Raw genomic sequence first — 22160 nt, 5'->3', positions numbered from 1 at the left:
TGATGTCTTTCTAGGGCAATTCTCCATCTCATCTGCTGGATTTGGAGGGAATGCGGGAGCAGTGGATGAAATTTGTTGCCTTGTGTTATATAAGTGGTTGGTAACATAATGGCAATTTTTGGCCTTCTGCAATTCTGGCCCAATTTTGGTTTTTACCCTCTCTCTATTCCCTGAGCCCCTGCAGAACTGGTTTCCATGAAGCAGCTGCCATATCCTGAGGCAACCTCCAAAATCCTGATTTAGAAGTAGGCTTGGATTTCAGAACAACAGTGTTGTCTTCAAATGAGCCTGTGTAAGATTTGAGGCTCAAAAGCACTCATGTCTAGAAGCATATCTTCTATGGTTGCTTGTTACTTATCAAATGCTTCATCACCAGTGAGTTAATAGTAAATTGAGTGCAAGGCTATATTCTTGGAACTCTTTACACCCTTGTATCTAGCACAGGTGATTCTTGTCAGAGGCTGGATTATTCAGGTGTCTAAGTGCCCTGTTGTGAAAAACACTGAGCACACCTCCCACCTTCCTGTTACACCCCTTTGGAAAATTGCCCCTGGCATCTGCTGTTCAGCATCCTCTGTAACTCTCACGAGCCTTATGTAATTTAAAGCCAGCTTGGGCAGACAGACCCTTATGGACATGTACAACAAGTACCTCTGAGTAAGTGAGCTAATGAAGACTCATTTTCTTACCGATTTGTGGCTTATGTTAGATTTGCTGATGCTTGGTAATAGCTGGGTTCATAGTACTACCCTTCTTTCAGGGGGCAACGATAGTTTCCCAGTTTCCCTCCTCTCTTTAGCCATTGATTTTCATATAACTTTGAAGAAGCTAGTATTTTCAAGTTTTCTAATGCCTGTCAGATTTCCTTGACTTTTGCCAATGGTACAAAAGGCATTGGGAGTGAGGGAGGATAAAACAGGATAGATACAGATGCAAACACACACAGAGATATCTTTTGGAACCCAAGACAAATATTTCAGGTGTATTACAGAATCTTAGTGTGAACTACATTTTCTCCCACCAAGGAAAAAAGTGTCTGAGGTATAAAAAAATACCCACCCTCAAGTCATTTTCTTTGATTTTGTGTTGCTCATTGCACACCGTAACTAGGTAAAGCCTTGTAGGCTGAGTCTGGCCATCTCAGCCTTTCTCTGAAAAAATGTCATGGTAATCTAAGATGGTGCAATGTCAGGGAAAGAACTGCAGGTCAACAATTCTTTGTTACCCAAAATAAAGGAAAAGTAAGTTGAACTGTGCGCACACCATATAGTTCACTGAACGAGAGGCTCTGATCCTGACAGCCTGTAGTTGGAATGGAGCCCATGAAAATGTGGATGGCATAAGAGCCTGTCTGGATGAGGGTCAAATGTAGGAAGGATCTGTGCCCGTGAGCTGGAGCAATGCAATGTGAGATGCTCTTTGAAAAACAGGCTAGGATGTTGATGACACAGTATGTTGCATGTGCGTGTGGCTGACAGACACGTCACCGCTGCCACTTCTCAGGGAGCTTTGGGCATTGGAGGTCTTCTGTCAGAAAGGACCCAGTTAAGAGGCACTTACTAAAGTTGATCTTTGTGGTCAAAAAGAGATGAGCTGCTGCCACAAGTTTGTACTAAGATATGTAAGAGAAGAGCCAGAGCAAATTACGGACTTGAGAAAAGTCTTTTTCTTTTGTGATTGCCCAGTGGCTGTTCCAAATTGAACAAGGCATCCAGATTTATTGCTGACAAGACCACAGCTTAAGTAAAGGCAGGAATGAGAGAACACAATTATTCTGTCAATCATCCCATGGTTGAATAGTGTGAAATAATAGGTGAGGGGAACATTAGAACATCACTCTCTGCATAGTAAATATGGCCGCAGTGGAAAGAAATGGTTGTCTGGTTTATCCAACCTGGTGTGCAGCCTGCTCTTGCTCCGATGTCTGGAGGGGTTTTGCCATCGGCATCAGTGTGAGCTGGCTGGCACTTCTCTACCGTCGTGGCTCACAGTATTGCTGAGACAAAATGAGGCTGAATGTGGCCTTTTGGTTACCCTGTCAAGAAGAGTGCTTACCATGAGAGCTGTGTGTAAGAGCTGGATGGACAGATGTTTTGTTTTGTAACTTGTTCCCCAGCCTGCTTTCCACTGGATGGACCTGAGATTTCTGAACGCCTTCCTCTACGATCAGCTCAGCCTCACTGGGTCACTGCTTTTGGGGGAGAGTATCCCACGGATTTGCTTTTGCTCTGAGCCACTTAGGAGCAGTTCCAGAGGCAGAGCTGAGATGGCCTTTCTGGGAACAAGGGCAGAAAATAGCTCAGTGTTAGCATTCCAAACCCAGCTATTTAGACCTGGATTATTTTTAAATATTTTGCTTTCAGACACGTAACTAGCTGTATTTTCCTCCTCTCTTTTCTTTTTTTAAATTTAGCTTTAATTTTGCGTCTTCTCCCCACCCAGCTGTATGCAATCAAGAGTATCTATGCAAAAAAAGGGTTATTTACATTGCTAAATATTAGGTAGCTAAGTTGCCTGCTGCTTCGGAGATGCCATTGGCTGCAATGGGAACATGGAGACTTTTTGAGCTCGGACATATGTTTGCAGGGTGGTTTTGCTGGGCAGTTGATCTGACAGGAGGCAGGGCAGCAGCAAGTGGAAGGTGCTGCAGCCGCCTCATTTCACCCGGCTGTCGCCACACATCCTCCTGGCGCTCGGATACAAAGCCTTGCACCCAGAGTTGTCTGGCGATGGTGAAATGCTGCTGCTGAATCTGTAGTGTCTTAGAGCCACTTCACAGGGGGGAACATGGTAACACGTAGGGCTTTTGGGGAACGTTGTGTCCTCAGATCACTGCCCTGACCTTAATTCATCCTCCACGGATGATGTGGGCCCAGCAGGGAACACGCATCCCCTTCAGATTGCAGGTTTGTGGCTGGGGGGAGTCCCATTTTGGGGCTAGTCCCAGCTGCTAGCCATTAGCCCCTTTTTAGGTGTTACAGACCCTCACATCTGATGGCTCACCCATCCCAGCACGGTGAGCTGGGTTCAGAAAGACCTGCTCCTCAAAGTGGTTTTGGTAACCCATGCTCATTGTTGGAGTCCAGACTGGTTTAGATCAAGTAAAGCTCTTGGGCACTGAGGCCCTCTCTTGCAGGAAGGAAGGAGCAGATTCTGTCTTGTCTTGTAAATCACAGCTAGTTTATAAAGTTGTAGCAGTCTGTTGCATGCTTTTTTTTTTTTTTTTTTTTTTTTTCAAATTGCAAAACCTGAAACATTGGAACTGCGTTCTACAGGGATCAGCAGGGCGGATGGAGGGACAGAGCTCGGATAAAACACAGGAGGGGAGTTTCTCACATCAGGACACGTTCATGGCATCCCCTGTGCGATGTCTCAGGTGGGAAGGCTGAGCTCTGAGAGGTCACTGAGGGTTCCCCATTACATTGGGGTGTTTGGGCCAGCACAAGCACTGCGGGGGAACTGGGAGCAAGAAGGGAAGGGCAGGATGTTCTAGCTTATGATCAGCCGATTTTCCACTTAATGCCACACAGGTCACCTTACATTCATGCTGGTCCTGCCTGCCCAAACTGGACTGTGATTCTGGGCAACATTTTCCCCTTTGCTTTCCCAGTAGCCTAAAAGAGATGAGAAAACTTGGAGGCTCTTTTCAGGAAACGTGTACCATCGTAGAGTTTTTCTTACTGCAGTAGCTGTCCCAATGAGAAGCAGCAGACCTTGTGGTCTGTAATGCCCACCTGAAGGCTGGATTAATGCTTACAGCTAGCAAGAGCCCTGCCTCTGACTGCAAGTGGGGAGAGAATAAAGCTTGTAATTCAGGAAGGAGACAGTCATAATATCTGTTTGTAACGGGTAAGAAAGAACTGCTTGTTGGATGGGTATAAAAGAAACCTTTAATTCCAGCCAGGATAGTCTAATGCATTAGCCAAGTGGTGGTAAAGAGCACAGTGCCACCAGACTCTCGTATGAGGATGCAGGGAGGCTTTTGGGGAGACAAATGCTGTCCTTTACCCTCACAGAACAGCAAGGTTTATCTTACTGATCACACTGCAAGGCTGATCTAAATGCCATTTTAAAGAAAACCGAAATTATTTATACGTGTTGTAATTGGAAGTAAGGTCAGAAGTGACACGGCCATTATCTCTGCTTGCTGTTCTCTGCAGCCAATGCAGCTGGTCTTCCTCCATGCAGCTCAGATTAAATGTTGATTTTTGCAGAGATGGCGTAACTCTGTTGACACCAATGGAGTTACATTTATGAAAGAGACTCCAAACCCTTTTTTAAAAAAAAAAAAAAAAAGTTAATTTATTTTAGCCTCTATGCACTGGATAGACCTGGTAAGTAACTATTATCCTAGATAGGTCCTTGTAGGTAGGGGGGTGTTATACTCCTGGATTCACCAAGGAGCAGTGTCCTGCTTCCCTGCAGTTTGCAAATACGGGGAGTCAGCAAATCAGTAATTGTAGCTTCAAACTAATATCACTTTTTCTTTTTTTCTGCATAGCCTTCTGGTACTCTATAAAAAGATCTGGCACACTACATAGGATTAGGCGGCTTTGAAGCAGCAGAGTCATCTGGGTGTGAAACTTCGATTTCCTGTGTCTCGAAATGAACTGTTATTTCTATCTTTCCTTTTCAGAAAACCCCCACAGCTCATGCCATGAAGGAGGAGAACTTTCTTCGTCGCAGGTTCTCCCTCTGTCCGGCCTCATCCACCCCTCAGAAGGTTGATCCTCGCAAGCTGACACGCAATCTGTTCTTCGGGGCCGACAATGACATCTACCCACTCAGCCCAGGTTGGTTTCTGGTGCATCAGTGCAGAAAGTAGTGTGTCTCAGGTACTTGACTGCAAGTAGATACATCAATGTGCTCTCAGGAAGCAAAGAGAAAGAAGTTAGTGTGAAAGGGAGAGAGAAGCTGTTGCAGCACAGGTGTTACTGGATCCCAGACAGTGCTGCTTTCGTGATGCTATTATCTTTCATTGCCACGGTGTTAAGGGGGAACAGGAGGCATCAGAGTTGGGGCTTATGACCACCTGAACACTGCATAGCCTCACACTTAAAAAATGACTAGTGTTTTCAGGTGCTTCCACTTTGAGGCACTTGACACGTTTCACCCTAAGATTTAAGATTTACTGGCCCCATTTGCAGACTTTTAATGGCAGGTTTCCCTGTTCAGATTTAGAGCCCAGGATAAATATTACAAGAGCAGACTTTCTGTGGTTAATGTTCTGTAAATATCTACGAGCACTACAAGCACCAGAATTCTTGACAGGTTGCAATGAATGGCAGACTGGCTTTAAGCGTTCTCTTTATATCTTTTTTGCTTTGAATTTCCTAGCACCCTTTTTGAAGGAAACAGAGCTCATTTTATTGTTTCAGAATTTGTTGTTCACAATAAACATTCAAGTCTTTCCTTGATTGCAGTCTGCAAACAATGCTTCCATTCCAGTCTGTAAACAAGTGCTTCAGGGACCAGTCACAAGTTTGTAGAGCTGTCATTTGCAGCTGCCGTGTCAGTGCTAAATAATCAAACCTCACAGCACCTTCGTGAGCTCCCAAAACACTGATATCTAGAGAAAGAACATAGTATCTGTCAAAAGGTTTCAGTGTTCATATAGATGTAACACCCAACAGACTCTCTGGGCTTTGCTGATATAGAGCATCTAATTGTCTTTAAGTGTAAAGATTACAAGGGCCTCTGATTTCACAGGTATTTCTATTTGTGGGTGTCTGCTTCAAGGCAATGGGGAGCTTATTTTTGGCAGATCTGACTAATCCTGGCTGTCACTGAGGTCGGTAGAAGCTTCAACAACCTTTTGGTAATGGAATTGAAAACAGCTTAAAGTGGGACACCTAAGATCTCATACATTTCAAACCTGTAGGGAGTTCTCAACAGCTAGTTGCCCGTAAATACAGTCTGTACAAATGTGGGGTAATTAAATAGCTGTTTCACTTCTGCTATCCTTGGGAGCTGAAGGGCTGATTTTTCAGGCTGTAGTCACTTCCCTTTGCTTCAGGCAGATGGAGAGCCGTAGCTTAGAGTTTGTCCATTCTTCAGTTCTTACCAGCATTTTCAGTGATACAAAAAGTTACTGACTTCCTCACAGAGGTATTTCAGTGCTGTAATCTTTCAGAAACCAGGGAAAGTTGAGGGTTTCAATGTGGAGGAGGTAGCTGGAAGTTTGTCACTTCCTCAGCTTCTCCCATTACCTTGTTTTTCCTTGATCCCTGCTGGCAGCGAGACCAAACAGCCTTTGCTGGGCTCAGCAGAGCAAGTGCCATGAGCCACTCTGGAGCTTTTGTTCTGCTGTGCAGTTCTCCTGAGTAACCTCCGGCACTGGCGTCAGCGAGGGTGGTAGCCCTAGCCCTCTGTATTGCAAAGGAAGAGCATAGGCCAGAGAATTTGTAAAGGAAAGAATATCCCTTTTAAACAAACAGAAGTTACTGCTTCAGCCAGGGAATTTCTTGCAGAGAGTCTGCGTTTTGTCTATCCTTACATTTTTTTAACTCCTGTCATTTCTTTCCTGATCCCCACAGAGCTGCCTTCTTTCTTTGTTTTCCTCACATTTCCTGTAAGAAGTAACTCCTTCTACGTGTTCAGTTGCTATTTCCCGTGGTGGGCTCTCCTTTCACTCCTTTGCTGCTGCTTCTGCCTCATTTTCCTTTGAGCCTCATGTGTTCCCCCCCACCTTCTCTCATCCCTCTGAAGGATGCTGCTGTCACCATAGATAAGCCACAGGTCTACATCCAGAAGCTGCATCCAGTATTTCTCTGTCCCTCATTTTTCTCTGTTGTTTTACATGAACTTGCAGGTCCTGAGGCTTTTCCAGTGGTCTGTGTTCTGCTGCCTGACCCCAGCAGATTTTCTTTACGAGGGCACTGGGCTGATGGTGTTGGGTGGGTGCTGTGGGCAGCACAGGCAGCAAAGCCCAGTGATTTCCTCCCAGGAATCTGGTGGGTTGTGAGGTGGCTGGAGCTGCAGGACTCGCAGCACCAGCACCTAGCATTACCCCACCAACAATGAAGGTGTGCAAGTAAATAATTCAGTGAGAAGAGAGTGACAGACTTTACACCTCAGGCAAGCTACGCTGTGAAGATTCAGTTCAGTAAGGGGATTTTATTTGAAGGAGACATATGGGAAATGCAGAGGGCACATCTGAAATAACACTTCGGACTTTTTGCTTCTTGCCTGCATGCAAAAATGCTAATGATTCTGGTAACTAAAAGAAATTTGAGGAAGAAATTTTCTTTTTATAGGAAGTTCACAAACTACAGAGACGTGTTCCTTGCCCAGGTCTGTCTTTCACTTGGCAATAAGTGAAATATGGAGAGAGAATCTTTCTCTGTTTTCTCTTTCAGAGGGTAGGAAATTTTGGGGGCAGTAGCTAAAAGAACTTTTAGAGAATCTCTCTTTTTGACTAGGCTGCAAGATTCCATAGTGTCTTTAAATGAAAATTTAGATTACCTTATCTGAATCCTGAGATGCACTTTCATGAATATGGGAATTTTACTGTAGTAGATACACATAACTACATTTCAGTCTGGTGTACACATTGGGCCACGTGGCTGATATTTACAGCAGTAACGGGTTTTATTTGCGATAGTTTTGCTACCCATCAGAGTCTGTATTTCCTCTTGTAGTTATCCAGGTACTTTATCAGAAAGTCTATAAAATAGTTCATGCTGTGTGGAGCTAATAATGAATTCCTCAAGAACCCGGTAATTTTGCTTTCCATTACCATTGATGATTCATGCTTGCTGTGTCATTCTTTATAAAGGGAAAAGCCAAATGCACCTGTAGGATTGATGCCCAGCAGAAAACCGAAGAAAAGGAATAGTTACTGTTCTGGAAGGGAACTAATATTTGTTTTTCCTGTGCATGACAGTAATGGGGTAACAGAAGGTATCAGTAATTCTACTCTGTAACTGCAAGACTGGAATGTTGGCAGTGTTCTTCACGATGTGGTGAAGGTTGTTTCCGTAAGCACCACTGATTCATCTCCCAAAATCTTTGTTATTTGATGCAAAAATTTTGGGCTACTTTGCAGAGGACCCTTCTTTGCATACCCTGCTGGCAGCCAGCACTTTAAGTCAGGGGAGATTCAGCTTTCTGCTGTGGTCATTATGTTTTCTTGATCACAGAGATAAGAACTTCAGCTTCTATAGCCAGTCAGTATTTATCTCCTTTTATGTTTTTATGTGGTTTCCTATTTATTTTCTCGAGGTGGCTATGTCTGTTGTGCTTGGGTGGGACTCTTGCTTTTGGGCTTTCTGTGCACTTAATGGTGTGTACGGGTTTTTGAGAAACTTGCACATTGTTTCAATGAAGTTTGCTTTCCAAACAAGGGCTGCCTTTCTCCTTCCACATGGCTGCAGCAAGTCTGCTTGAGACTGACAGCAAAGATAGCTCTCCTCCGAAAAACAGCCTTTCCCTCCCAAGTGCCAATAAGCTTAATGAGTTTGGCATAAGAAACCAGTATATGCCGCTCCATAAACATATCTTGCGAATCCTTGTAAATGATATGGTACGAGTGAACAGTTGCATGCTCCTGTTTTTCATAATACTCTGTCAGCAGGATGGTCCAGAACCTCAGGAGCAGTGAAAATCTCACTGTTCAGATGCAAACCCTTTTAACTGTATTACTGAGAGAAGGCAGAAATCTCTCACATCCAGGTTTTTTGTATGGATACCAGCTTGGAGTTATGCTTTCTTTAAGAAATGAGACATAATGAAGAATGGATGTGAATTCTGTTATGCTAATAGATGCCATTCCCTCGGAGAAGACCGCAGCTGATTCTCATTAACTTCACTTGAACTTTTAGACCATATGTTACTTTCCCATACATGTTCAGAAAAAAACTTTTCATGGGAAACAAGTGCAGCAGCTACAAGGCTTTGTGAGTTTATTCCAAGCTCTTCTGCCTCTTTTGGGAAGAGTGGGGGCTGTAGAGAAGAAAGCACCATTAGGGAAAGGAAGAATACAGAGCTACAGGTCCTAATCCATGCACAGCAGTGCCAGTGGCCATCCCACGTGTCATGGTAGCACAAGGGGACTGTTAAGTATCCGGCCACTTGGGATTTTCTCCTGCCTGTGGACATTAGGTTTCTGAGTGCATTATTTGGGGCTCAGTGTTTCAAGGGGAGGAGTGACAGTTAAGAAACTAGGTTAAGATGTAGGTCCACTGTTGTTGCACCACTTTCCTGTGCGACTGCGTGGGTCCCTCCTCTGCTTCAGTTCCCCACGTGAGCAACGCGCGTGCTGTCCCTCTTCTCCCAGGCTTGGAAGTGTTTGCTTTCTGTGCCAGCACGGCTCCGTGCACGTGGTACAGAGCAGCACTATGCCACGGGCTGAGAAACAGATCTGAAACACCCCCCTACCCTTAGTCACCACGTGGAAAGTTGAACACCTTCTAGGGACAGTCGTCCCACAAAGACTTCTCTTAAATTGAAGAGTTTGCACACCAAACTGCTTGTTAATGCCTGTAAAAATGTCATGGGTGTTTGTCCTGTCTCTTTACAAGTGAAACCCTGTAGCACAGTTGCAGTTCTGGTTATAATGAGTTGTGCTTGTTCTCTCACATGTCCCACGATGGAAGTGCAGAACATGTGCAAGAGGATATTTATTTTTGAGTAAGCTTCTTTGGCTAGCTTTGCTAATGGTGCTTGACTTCTTAAATTGCTGCTCCAAAAACTCCAGAAGACATTATAGCTTCTGACACATCTGTGACAACTTCTGCTGACTTCAGGAGAATCAGGATTTCCCCTTGCTGGCTTTGGATTTGGTGGTGTTTCCAAGACTGGCCTACAATGTTTAAAAACATTTTTAACAGTTCCCATGTTTTTGGTGTGCTACAAATGGATTATATTTCACTGTCTTGGTGGTTCTTTACTGTGTCCAGTATTCTGAAGCTCTGATTGCTAACAATTTTGAGAAGAAAACCACATTGCAATTGGATAACAATGACTGTCTTGGCACTAAAATGATAGTCTCATCAGATGCTATTTTTTTTTTTTTTTTAATAGAAACTCTGTGCTTTCTTTTACTATAAGGACATGATTACAGTTGGCAAAGAGAACAGAATTTATCATTACATTTTATTGCTTGGACTAGGACTACACACACTCATATATAATGTGTATAATGTACTGCAAGTTTAATATATTTGGGTACAATGATTGGAAAAGGTCATAGTGTTCATAAATGCTCCTTGTTAATTGAAAATGTCTCATTTTAACAAATAACTTGGTCAGGACACATTGATCTTCTGCAGGGTTTTTTTTATTTTGATTTACTAATTATGTCTAGATGCTGTTCTGTCTTCTGTAACATTTTATGATCATGGCTATTTTTTGTCAAACAAAGCATGCTATCAAGTGCATCTGTGTATAGTTGCCAGATACTGACCAAGGAGGATAATGTATTGAATAGCTGCTTATTAACTGAATTCCATTTATTATTTTCATTGAATGAGGCATGGGGTATGTAAGAAAAGAACAGACTGTGGTAATGTAATTAAAGACTGCATCATAATGCAGACACAGAAGGGAGCTGATTAAGGATGCATAAGCAATCTTATTTCTGTTTTTTTCCAGCCTTCATATTCTGAACTTTGCAACCACCATGTTGGCTTACCATAGTGTTTTGAGACCTGACTTACAAGCAGTACTTGTTGCATAGCCCAAGCTTTGGATCCAGGCTATTTCAATATCTGCAAGATCTTTCTCTGTGATCTTGGCGTGCCTGCTCCTGCTCATGACAGCTTCTCGTGTCTGCTGTTAGCGGTAGCCCCTCTAAAGCCATGAGTAGCCACGGTTTTGCACAGAATTCCTCTGTTTCTGAGTCACATTTATTTGTTGCAGGAAAAGACGTGGAAGGAAACAGCCCATCGGCGCTGAAGGATGAGACACCACAGACTCCAAACTCCATTAGTAAGGTACTGTGGGGTAGGGATTCATCCCTAGTCTTGCTTTCATTTCTTCTCAGGCCATGATTAATCATTCTTACTCTCTTTTTTTAAAAAGTCATTGATAAAGCCTCTCCCTCTGTTCCTGCAGGAACTGTTTGTGCATGTTTTGAGAGAAAGAAAATAAGTGGTTTTGAATGGTTGGGATGACAGAGAAGCCCACACTTTCCTCTGACTTGATAGAATCTACTACAGAGAACCCTGTTTATTTGGGCCTCATTTGGCAGTGTAATTAGATATCAATACTTCTGGCTGAAGAGTTGATTTTGTCAGCAGAGGTGTCTCCTGCTGTTCCTGATCAGCAAGGCAATCATAAACGTTGATTGTTTTGTAAGAGACAGCTGTAATATTTAAGCTAGTACATAGCATGCGAAACTGTGACTCGAGATCCTGGGGGAGAGCTCTGGGAATTGGTGGAATGGGAGAGGGACACAAACTAACCAACGTTTCCTGAACACAGCGTTTCCATCCAGCCTGTTACGGAGAGGTAAAACTGGATCCAAAGACTCTGGATCTGGCAGTTCAAAACCTGGCTCTGCATCTAGAGTTACTGAGTGCTTGGGCTTGATTTCCTGTAGAGATGGAATCAACCTTATAAATTGGATCTGGCTTTGAGATTCACGTGCAGGGTTTTTTGGCTGCAGCTCCCTAACTTGTTTCTGGAGGGTAACTAGAAATAGAATCAAGGCCTATTAATAAATTTTTATCTAAATTTATTCAACTATGAAGCTATAAAATGCAAATGACACCAGCTGAAATAAAAATATAACACGAAGGAAGCAGCTGCAGACAAGTGATTTCTTACAATACATGAAAATAGTCTCTGCATCTTCAAGTACCTCTGGCTGTGCTTGCCTGGAGCTTGCAGGTTGTTCTGCTGGGATGCCCTCGCAGAGTTCAGCACAGGGAGATGGTGGTGAGGGGAGCTTTGGCAGTATGCAGCAAGGGCTCAAGTACATGTCCTCTGCTACTGCTGGAACCTGCCAAGCTGCAAACCGATCTTGGTTTTGCTTTTCCAGGCAGGTTTCTCATGGAAACCCAGCCTCTCACTTATCCTGGCAGTGGAGAGGCCCAAGATCCAGGTAACTGCATCCAGGGCTTTGTTTTAAAGCCAGATATTTTGCACGCCTTACAAGGAGAGGTGTTAAATTCCAAACGACTTAGGCATGTAAAGAAGAAGGACTTTTTCTGGACAGGACAACTCAGAGCACTGAAATGTTGTCCAAAAGGGAGTTTGATTTCTGAGTTGCAGGATAAGTGCAAGAGTAGGAATGTATTTATGAGAGGTACCTGGGTGAGAGCATGGCTCAGCTGTGTTTCCCAGCCTCAGGGCCTGCCTTGCTATTTAGTCTCCTACACGTATGGTTTTGAAAGGAGAAGCACCCTTGGCAGATTTAAGTGCCCACCTAGATATCTGCCATGCTTTGTGTGCATCTGGGAGGCATTGGTGGGTCTCTCCTTGACAGCGTCAAGAAGAGTTGTAAAGGATAGATATGAGAAAATGCCTAGCACAAAACAACCGCATCAGATTTGTGATTCAGAACAAATGGGGATCTGAGCCTGGACACGGGCTTTGCTTTCACCAACCCAAGGCTTTAGTTTTACAGTAGTCAAAATTGCTCTGAAACACCAATGGACTAAAAAACAGATATGAGGACCCTGAAACACCAAACTTCAGCTTGCCTACTCATTTGCAGTGCTGCAGGAAATTGCTTTGGCTACTGAATGGGCCAGAGCTAAGTTTTTCTTTCCTGCCTGAAAGTTCTGCTTAGGCACATGATGTTTGATTCAGAGACTTTCTGCCTCTCTGGACCTGTGCTGTAGTGCCTGTCATTCTCACTTTACTCTGATTCGCCTTGCTGTGTTGTACACTACCTTGTTCTTCTCCAGCCATGTAACTTTTCTTCTGTCTTGCTTTGCAGTGTCAGTAACAGTAGGGAGTCCCTGTTGTGAAATGTCTTGTACCTTAAAAATTTAGGCAAACTGGCAGTCAGATTGCTTAATATTTCATTTTTCACGTCCACTCAGCTCTAAGACCATAAAATAAAAACTTACTGTCAGGTGTCCAGAACTGTAAGTAGGGATCTGTCACGGTATTTCAGTTTAAAAATAAATAGCAATTCCACCTACTTGAACCAAAGGAAAGAGTGTGTGCTAATTGGGTCATGTTTAGATTCCTGGTAGCAGGGGGGAAATAATTTTTAGAAACCACACTGTAGGGTGTGCGGGTTTAATTAATGGATTCATAAGTAAGTGTTCTAGGTAACAGATGAATGAATACTAACCTTTTTTTTTTGGCACAGTGGATATAACAAACCTTGTTGGAAATCAGTGTTGCTTCAGCAGCACTACTTTGATGTACCACACCACATTGACTCTTTTTGCCCAGTAATGAGAAGGAAGGGAAAGCTAGTCGAGTGATTCAATCCCTGGACTGAGGCTTAGGTGACCTTGAACTCCCAGCTCTGACTTGGAGTCCCTGCATTTCCCTGGGCAGTTTAATTATGTTTCTGTTTCACAACTTCATCAGTGAGGTGGAAACAGTTCTACATTTCATTCACTCTGGCCATATCCACACTGCATGATGGAGCAGGCTGCAGGATTCCCAGGTTAGCAGAAACCAAGCAGAATATCTCATAAAAACCCTATAAAAGTCTGTGAACTTGTGAGCTGGGAAGCCATTTAACAGCAACCACACTACCCTGTGCTCGTAGATGGACTGCTAGCCTATGTCTGAGGTGTGAACACATCGTGGTTGTCCTATCTGTAGAGACAGTAAAATATTTGCTGCTGCAACATTTGCTTTCAGTGTGTTTGTTCAGTTCTTAGCAATATTTATTTCTGATTTAGTTGTGGCTTCTCACCCCAAATTTTACTAAAACAAATTTAAGGCACAGTTCAGCTACATATTACATTGCTAATTTTCCTGCAGCATATTTTCTATTTCATTTTCTAAGTGGAGGCTCTTTCCTATTCAATAGAAAAAAGAAAAAAAAATATTATTAGCTTATTTATGTCAGGTTGTTTCTCATATTAGTTTCTCTCTTTTTAAGAGCCCTTTAGACTTATTTTCTGGGACCGGTGCTTATAGTGGGGTGTGAAAGCATCACAGAACTGCCTCTAAGCCTCAAGCTCATCTCTGCAGCCAGGTAGTACAGTTAACACGTGCCTGATAGTGACAGGAGATGCCTTTCTCTCAATTTGTGCCTCATTCAGCACTGTTAGAATCCTTTAAGGTACCTTTTATTGCAGTATGCAGTGTTGCATTTTCTCTTTCTTCCCTTCCTGTGTTTACCTATTTATTCTACTGGCTGGAGAGCAGCTGGGATCTCTTGCTATGCATGCAGAGCCCATAAAGTATACTTTAAAGGATAATCAGAAAAATCTTGAAGCTGGTGCTCAGTGGTACTTTGCTCTTTTCAGTCTGCCACTAATGCCACAATGAAGTCTAAAATGATCACGTTGTAGGGGTGTGGCTGTTGTGTGCACAGCTGTATGACATATGGGAGCATAAAGCTTAGAATGCTCTGTTCATAGTGAATGAGTTTTCCACATGCCTAAATTGTTCAATTCTTTATTGTGTGATTTGTAATCTGAAATATGAATCCAAGTGGCTGCTAGAAATTTATTTTAGCTGCAAAGTAGTTTGAAACAGCTCACGCTGATCACTTGAGATTTAATCTACAACTCCCATACTGTCTCAAGCTCATCCTTCTAGATCTGTGAATCATGCTCTTAATCTCTGAGCCATGGTTACCTGTGGGATTATCATAAAAGATCATTCACAACTCTGGCAACCTACAAGGGTACCTTTCTTCCCCTCTGTTCTCCCTTTGCCAGCAAACCAAGGAATCGGTTGTCAGAGCGATCCAGATGTTGCAGGAATCACCTCAGAGAGGCTCAGGAGCGAAACATCCCCTGTGTGTGCTAAGCACAGCTTCATAGGAGAACCTGCCCCTTCTAGGTGGTGTTAGGCTTAACTGGACCCTTGCTGGCTTTTCATTACAGTGCTTTATGCTGTCAGCGTTGTGGATGGAATTATTTTGGAGCTAGTTGTCTCTATCAAGACTTACACTCAGTTCCTGTGCCCTGGCTCAGGTACACCTTGCTTCTTCAATTCCACATGCAGCATTTCAGGGTAATCACTGTTGTCCACAGAGAGCTCTGCAGCTGATTTCAAGTGAGCCTGGAATATCCTGGGAAAATCACATAGAAAAGGGGTGGGATTTTTCACTGAGAGGTAGGAAATATGGAGCATCCCTTACATGTGTAGGTGCACACAAGCCCTGAAACTCCCACGTGTCTCTCAGAGGAAAACATAGACAGTAGTAACTGCTCGCTTACAGAAATGCAGTCTCAAAGTTGATATCTTTGGGTAAGCCACAGCAGTCCTATCACGTCACCTTGGGTCACTGGTGATCATAATTTCTTACTCCGGTGTTTCTCATGGGGAGGACGAAAGCAAATGGGGGTGCTAAAATTGAAATTATTTATTAAACAGTTTAAGAAAGCATGTTTTAAGCTGAAAGTTCAGTTGTTTTTATTGCTTACTTAATTTGTTTAAACTCAGCCTTGGAACAAGAGCTGTGCCTAGAGCTAGATGGGAGAGCAAAGCTTTGCTTCAGATTTCTGCTTAGCACTACGACTGTATCAGTCATGTGAAACAGCATCTTTTTCAGTGTGCAACTTCTCATCTCACCTAAAATGTTCTCTAAATATTCTAAACTTACAGAACGTTATTCCTGTGAAAGACACACTTAAAAGACCAAATAGAAATCCCATGAGGTCTGTGACTTTTTCTTTGTTTACTGTAATCTGATACAATGGAGCAAAGCATTCCACTAAACAGTAGTATAGCTTGTTCTTTGGAGTTGCTCGGATAGCTGAATTTTACAAATGATTTTCCCCAGATATCACTGTCCTGTCAGCTGTTTATTTGTACAGGCTTTTTGATTTGTGCTAATTATTGTGCTATTTCAGTGCTGGAAACACAGTTGCAGTGTCTTTGTATATTGTTGAAATAAGAGGGATATTTTTTTTTATTTTTTTTTCTCAAACTGGAAAGTTTTGGGTGACGATTATTCAACTTGCTGTAAAGCAGCATGTTAGTTGAAGGGTAATCTTTCCTAATGTAAAGCTTGTTTGTCAGTAAGAATTGTTTCACTGGCTCTACTGTGTTTAGGATGAGCTGTTAATTTACAACAAAATAAAAAAAGTTTTTAAAAATAACTGCTTATAGTAAATTGAAAACAAAATTGTTTAAGTGCAGTTGAGGTATCTGTGAATATTCACATCCGTAACAAGAAGCTAGTCAATTCTGATGTCAAACCCAGCTTTTCCATAGTGTTTATACTTTTCTTTCATTTCTTTTATTTCTGCAGTGATACAGATCTGTAGCAATTATATGTGGAAACGATACCGGAGAAATTACATGTGAGCAAGGATGTGTATCCAATGTGATGACTATTTTTGCTTTTGTAAAACATAACTTACGACCCCAGCTACTTTTGTTCTGCCTTCAAATTCCCATCTGATTTCACCTTTCTCTCACTTGGATACAAATAAGAAAAAAGGGCAACTTGTAAGCTGTAACTGCTGTTAACATGCAGACCACAGCTTGAGAATTACTTTATTTAAATGTTTCTGATTTGGAAGAATTCTGTCTATTTGTCTCTCATTACACATTTTTTGTGTTCATCCCATGCAGCAAGGATTGCTTGCGATTAACTACAGGATATTCCCCTTGCTGTTATCCAAGGCACGGTATGCTGATGGGCTGGCATCCCCCACACCAGAGTTGATCACAGACTGTTTTTCTGTGAAATCATTTGGTTCCTCTTGGAAATTAACTCACCAAAAAGACAGTGGATCAGAATAGCACTATTGTGAGGACTCTGTATGCTCTCTTACAAAGCTTAGCAGAAGCGTAAGGGTATTGTGATAACTGCTAACAATTAGCAGTGGATCTCCAGAGCTACATGACTGAGATGAAAGGGAACAGAAACTTAAATGGAATAAAAAAGATGTCTCTGAGTACAGTACAGCCCGCTGTCAGGCAGCAAGGCCATCACTCAATCCCAGAAAGGAGAGATCTGGTTAGAGAACTAAAAAGGGACAAGTTTCCTACCGCTGCAAGTGCTGCTGCATGCCCTGGTAAAAGTTTTTGTCAGATTAACAGACTTCCCTTCTAATTATGAGAACCAGTGTATGGAACACATACCTACTGCTTTCATATTAGAAAATTCCAGTATTGTGGTTTGTTTTGGTTTTGTTTTTTTTTTTTTTTCTTTTAGGCAGGACACCAATTTCCTACCCTCCCATTGTACAAAGTCTCATCTCTGGTTAATACTGTTCACATGTTGCTGCAGAGAGAGGGGGGCCAGATTCTGATATCCTGCACATGCATTATCCCAGTGTCCTTGAGAGATTTGACAAATGGCTTCTCTTAGTTTTCTGCCAGGCTGAAAGCAGCTCAGCAGTAGAAGGACATCATTAAATGCTCTTGATGTGTCTTAGCAATGTATGGCCCTGCTGTGTCTTAGGGATCATTAGAGGTAGGGGCCTGGATTTACTGAATCTTATATATGCCACAAAGTACAATCGAAATTATTAAGACAGATTCATGTAAAAACTTGAAATCATGTTACTTCAAGTCACTTAGCAGGTTAAGACTGGAGGAAGTGTACATTGCTGTCAGCAGCATGGGGGCCTATGGTGGTATGCAGTCCTGGGGCCGTAGATCCCACCTTTCCGGTGGAAAGGCAGGAACTTTAAACCCAGAAATGCAGTGCTTCTCACTGTAGACCTGGAGATCACCTGCAAGCAAACTGCTGTTTAGGATCTGTGATGGTGCATCCTCATAAGCATAACAAGAAGCAAAACCAGCAGGGAGAAGCAATCAGTTTGCCTCCTTAAAAAAATAACTGGGGAACAGCGTCAAGTTTTTGAAAACAGAAGTCCCAGGTCAGGCACATCTGAAAGCTTGCCCATGGCTTCTAGTTAAAACCATGGCTTGATTTTAGTAAAATTTTCTCTCTCTTCATAAAGCTTGGACATTTTACAACCTTCTCGGGGAGCTGTTCCATTCTTCACGCAGCTGGTGCATCAGAGATTTTGGGACATTGCAGCACAGATATTTATTTTCCCGTGCCTAGAGTTGCTATGCAGGCAGCGAGGGTCTTACACTACTGCTTGTTTCTCATCCATTCTTAAGCCTGTCTTAGTGTGCACCCTCCCTGTGGCCGTGATTCTCTTTACAGGCAAGGTTAGCAAATTCAGCATGTCTGGATACAGCTCGGGCATGGGGGAGGCAGTGCCTGAAGGAAGCGGCGCGGTGGTTCAGGAGCCCATCTGTGGAACAGCCTCCAAGGCTGTTAATCCAGCAGTTTTGACCAAATGAAAGACCGGTTTGTAATGATTTCAGACAAGTTCCACTGTATTTATTGAGCTCCTAAAGGCTATGGTGGTGTAAGGGGAGATTATCCCTCACCCACTGCTGTGTGCTGTGGCTTTTGGACATGCATAGCAGTATTGGCTGGCGTTGGGCACGGAGTGTCCTTGGTCATGGAGCTGTGAGTCAGCTCTCCTGAAGAGGCAGAATCGATGTCTCTCTGTGTAAACATCCCAGGCTTGAAGTCTTTGTGGTTCTTTAACTGTTTTTAGCGTGCCGCGGAGAGACTCTAAGGAGGAGGCAGGTGTGGCTGGTGGAGCAGCGAAAGGGCCTCTGACTGTTAATGCTGGTTCCTCACGAGCAGCGGGTTTAGGGCTCAGGTTTGCATGGTTTGTGGCGGTTGTTGGAAGCCTTTCAGAATTCATCTTCAAGTAAATTTCCTCAAGCCAAATGAGCTTAGGGGCCAAGATTTTATTCTTTATAGAAGTGCTAAGATGTAATCGTCTAAACAACAAGTGACTAGCTTGTTTTAATTAGTTAAGCAAAAAGCATTCATTATATCTTGATGCTTTGCAGACACCTGAGCAAGATTTTTAGAATCTTGGGGACATCTGTGCTTTTTCTGTTCCTCACACTGACTAATGAGGAGTAGTACTGAGTGTTTCTTTCTGTGATCTCTTGGGCTGGAGGGAGTGAAATTACCAATAAACAGCGGTCTCCTAGTTGTATCTCAAGGACAGGACATTCTCCCTGCTAACTGGGAGAAATGGGGAGAATTCTGACCAGTTTCAGAGCACATGCATCTTGAATCATGAAAGCATAATCTCCTATTAGTTCTGAAGAATTCTTTCTCAGAGACATTTAAGCACTTAAAAATGTTTCCTCATAAAGAAGCCAATAGCATGTCTCGCAAATGTCTACCACTGCCCTTTGAAATGTGACAAAAACCCTGTAGGCACAATTCTCTGCTCAGATGTCCTATCTGTGCAGCAGTCATCACCATAAATCTTGTGGTTTTGTAGTGAAGTTCCACATGCAGAAATACAAAATATGCATCAGAGAAGGCATTGCAGGTAGAGGAGGCAGGCTTGGCTTTCCAGTAAAACAAAAATTACAAATACTGAATAGTTTGCAGGAGACCAAGAGCTGGCATTTTCTTTGAGTGGACCCAGTGCCAAGTTGACTTGTAAACAGAACGGTCAGATCAGGGACTTCACTCATCTTTATACACCATCATAGAGTTTTCTTTTCTCTATTTAAAGTATCACATGGAGCTTTTTTTTTAGTGAAAGACTGCTATAAGGGTATGTGAGAACGAGTAATAGGTTCTACAGTGACCCTGGATCTATTGCAAATTGCACCTTCTGCCCCGAAATTCTAATCCTGCATCATCCACAAAGAGCTTTGCTCAGCTGAGTGTGCATCCTTACATTCCATTTTTGCTCCTGCCACAGTCTCCAAAGCATAGCTCATGGCCTGTTTGCTGTGATCTGGTCATGCATTTGAGAGTTTTTATCTAAGCCGTGTGAAAAAGACTGATCTGGCTGTCATTAAATATTTTCCTGCCCAAACTAATGTTCAGCACGGTTTGTGGCTATAGTAGCTGGAGAGGTTTCTGTGTCACTAAGAGGGAAAAAGAAAGTAGGTCTCTCAAAACTGAAGGCACTGTAAAATGATTACATCAACTCATGACATAAAGGAGAGAGAGTCTGAGAACCCAGTGGGTTTATTTCACATCATAGCAGTGAATTTATAAACGGGAACTATATTTGACACATTTTTTTCCTTAGTATGGCTCATTTTTGTGTCATCCTCATTAAATCAAGGTGGCCAAGGGCTGAGTGTTTTAATAAAACTATCATGAATAAACAGGAGAGACAGTGCCTGACCTCAAAAGATCACAGTCTGAATGCATCAGACACATGAAAGGTTGGAAGGAAAAGAGGTACAGAGAGAGAAGGTAACTTCTGCAAGGTCACATAAAATCTAGCAGAGTCCAGACTGTACCATAATTCTGATGCCACTAACCCTCCGCAGGTTTTGGACAATTTGCTGACAGTAGGGGTCCTGGTTGTGAGTTGGGCTCCAGAGAGCCATACTCTCAAAGCACTCGTTATTTTGGGAACTGTAATATTGTGACCATGTCTAACAAAAGTAAAGCATTTTTTCAGCCCATCCGCACAATCATGAGATCAGCCTGTAGCTTCTGAAAATTAATTTAAACAGCCCTAACACTATTAGACATGATTTGAAGTGACTGCATATTTTGTGCCTCGCTTCACAAGGCCGAGATGATGATGATTATTTCCTGTATTATCTGTAACATGATTAGGTCATTTCTTGCCCACTTATGTTTCTGGGCATTTCAGCTAGGGCAGTAGTCATTGCCAATATCAAGTCTAGCTCTGAAAGATTTATACCAGCTTCCCCATAATTTTTATTCCAGTAATTGAATTGCTTTCAGATCTGAAAAGAGGTGGGCAGTTTTCAAAGTTAGGAATAAGAGGGGGGTTTTCAGTTTTGTTTTATTTATTGCTTTTTATTCTGTTTTACCAAGATTAATGTCTTCATAGGAGAAATATGAAGAAAATTTGGTGGGGAATTTTCCAACTAACTATGAGTATTAAAAGGATATTTGGATTGCACTGTGAATATGCATTTTCTGTGCCTGCCTGGTGTCCTGCTGCTGAAGTCTGCAATCAGCTCTTTCATGGATTTGTGGAAGATATAAACCACGCTTCATTAGAGCATAACTTGAATATCTTCATGTTGACACATTCCTATTTCCTCTCTCCCTCTTCTTAGATTGAATATAAGCTTTGCAATGGGTCTGACAAAGAGTGTGTGTCTCCCACAGCCAAATTCACGAAGAAGGAAACACTGAAGGTATGTGCAAAGCAGCCAAGTCAGCATCAGCTGACTTTCTTTTATAAAACAAGTAGTACCTTCCAAGCAAACCGTTGGGAACTACTCTGAGTCATTTCCCGAGATCCAGAGAAGCCTCCGGCTCTTCTAGGAGTCATTATAGGCCAAGGGCATTTACCGGCTTTATACACAGGATTAGATTATATACTGCAAACAGAACAAATCAGTGTAATTATTTCACTCTGTTCATATGTTCTGGATCCATTAGGCACCTCAAGAGGGCTGTGATCCTTCATTGGTCTTGTGAAGAGGAGTATGCCTAGGCAATCTGAGCAATTGCAAGCCTAAATAATTTGATTTGGATTAAATTAGAATTAATCTCTTTAATATGCTGGAGGGCAGGGATGGCATCCAGAGGGACCTGGGCAGGCTGGAGAGGTGGGCCCGGGCAAACCTCATGGGGTTCAACAAGGCCAAGGGCAAGGGCCTGCCCGTGGGTCAGGGCAATCCCCAGCACAAACCCAGGCTGGGCCCTCGAGGAGTGGCAGGAGAGCAGCCCCAAGGAGAGGGGCTGGGGGGGTTGGTGGGGGGAAAACTGCCCGTGAGGCAGCCCCGTGCGCTGGCAGCCCAGAACCCACCCGTGCCCCGGGCTGCAGCCAGAGCAGGGGGGGCAGCAGGGCCAGGGAGGGGATTCTCCCCCTCTGCTCCGCTCTGGGGAGACCCCCCTGCAGTGCTGGGGCCAGCTCGGGGGCCCCCAACAGCAGAAGGACCCGGAGCTGCTCGAGCGGGGCCAGAGGAGGCCACGGAGATGCTGGGGGGGCTGGAGCAGCTCCCCTGGGGGGCCGGGCTGAGAGAGTTGGGGGGGTTCAGCCTGGAGAAGCGAAGGCTCCAGGGAGACCTTCGAGCAGCCTCCCAGGGCTTAAAGGGGGGACAGGAAAGGT

General features: G+C 43.3%; 1 protein-coding gene across 7 annotated transcripts in view; it reads left to right on the top strand.

The window, feature by feature from the left end:
* OSBPL5 (oxysterol binding protein like 5) overlaps positions 1–22160 on the top strand; it is a 145069-nt gene that overhangs the window by 74189 nt on the left and 48720 nt on the right. For all 7 annotated transcript variants that reach the window (XM_032984930.2, XM_042785323.1, XM_042785324.1 and 4 more), the window contains 3 exons: positions 4637–4793; positions 10861–10934; positions 21160–21240. In XM_032984930.2, coding sequence (XP_032840821.1) covers positions 4637–4793; positions 10861–10934; positions 21160–21240 — 312 coding nt within the window. The remainder of the gene's footprint in view (positions 1–4636; positions 4794–10860; positions 10935–21159; positions 21241–22160) is intronic.

The sequence above is a fragment of the Tyto alba genome, unplaced genomic scaffold (genome assembly GCF_018691265.1).
Source record: "Tyto alba isolate M040663 unplaced genomic scaffold, T.alba_DEE_v4.0 Super-Scaffold_8, whole genome shotgun sequence".
In the NCBI taxonomy this organism is placed as follows: domain Eukaryota; kingdom Metazoa; phylum Chordata; class Aves; order Strigiformes; family Tytonidae; genus Tyto; species Tyto alba.
This window is presented reverse-complemented; position numbering and strand designations above follow the sequence as displayed.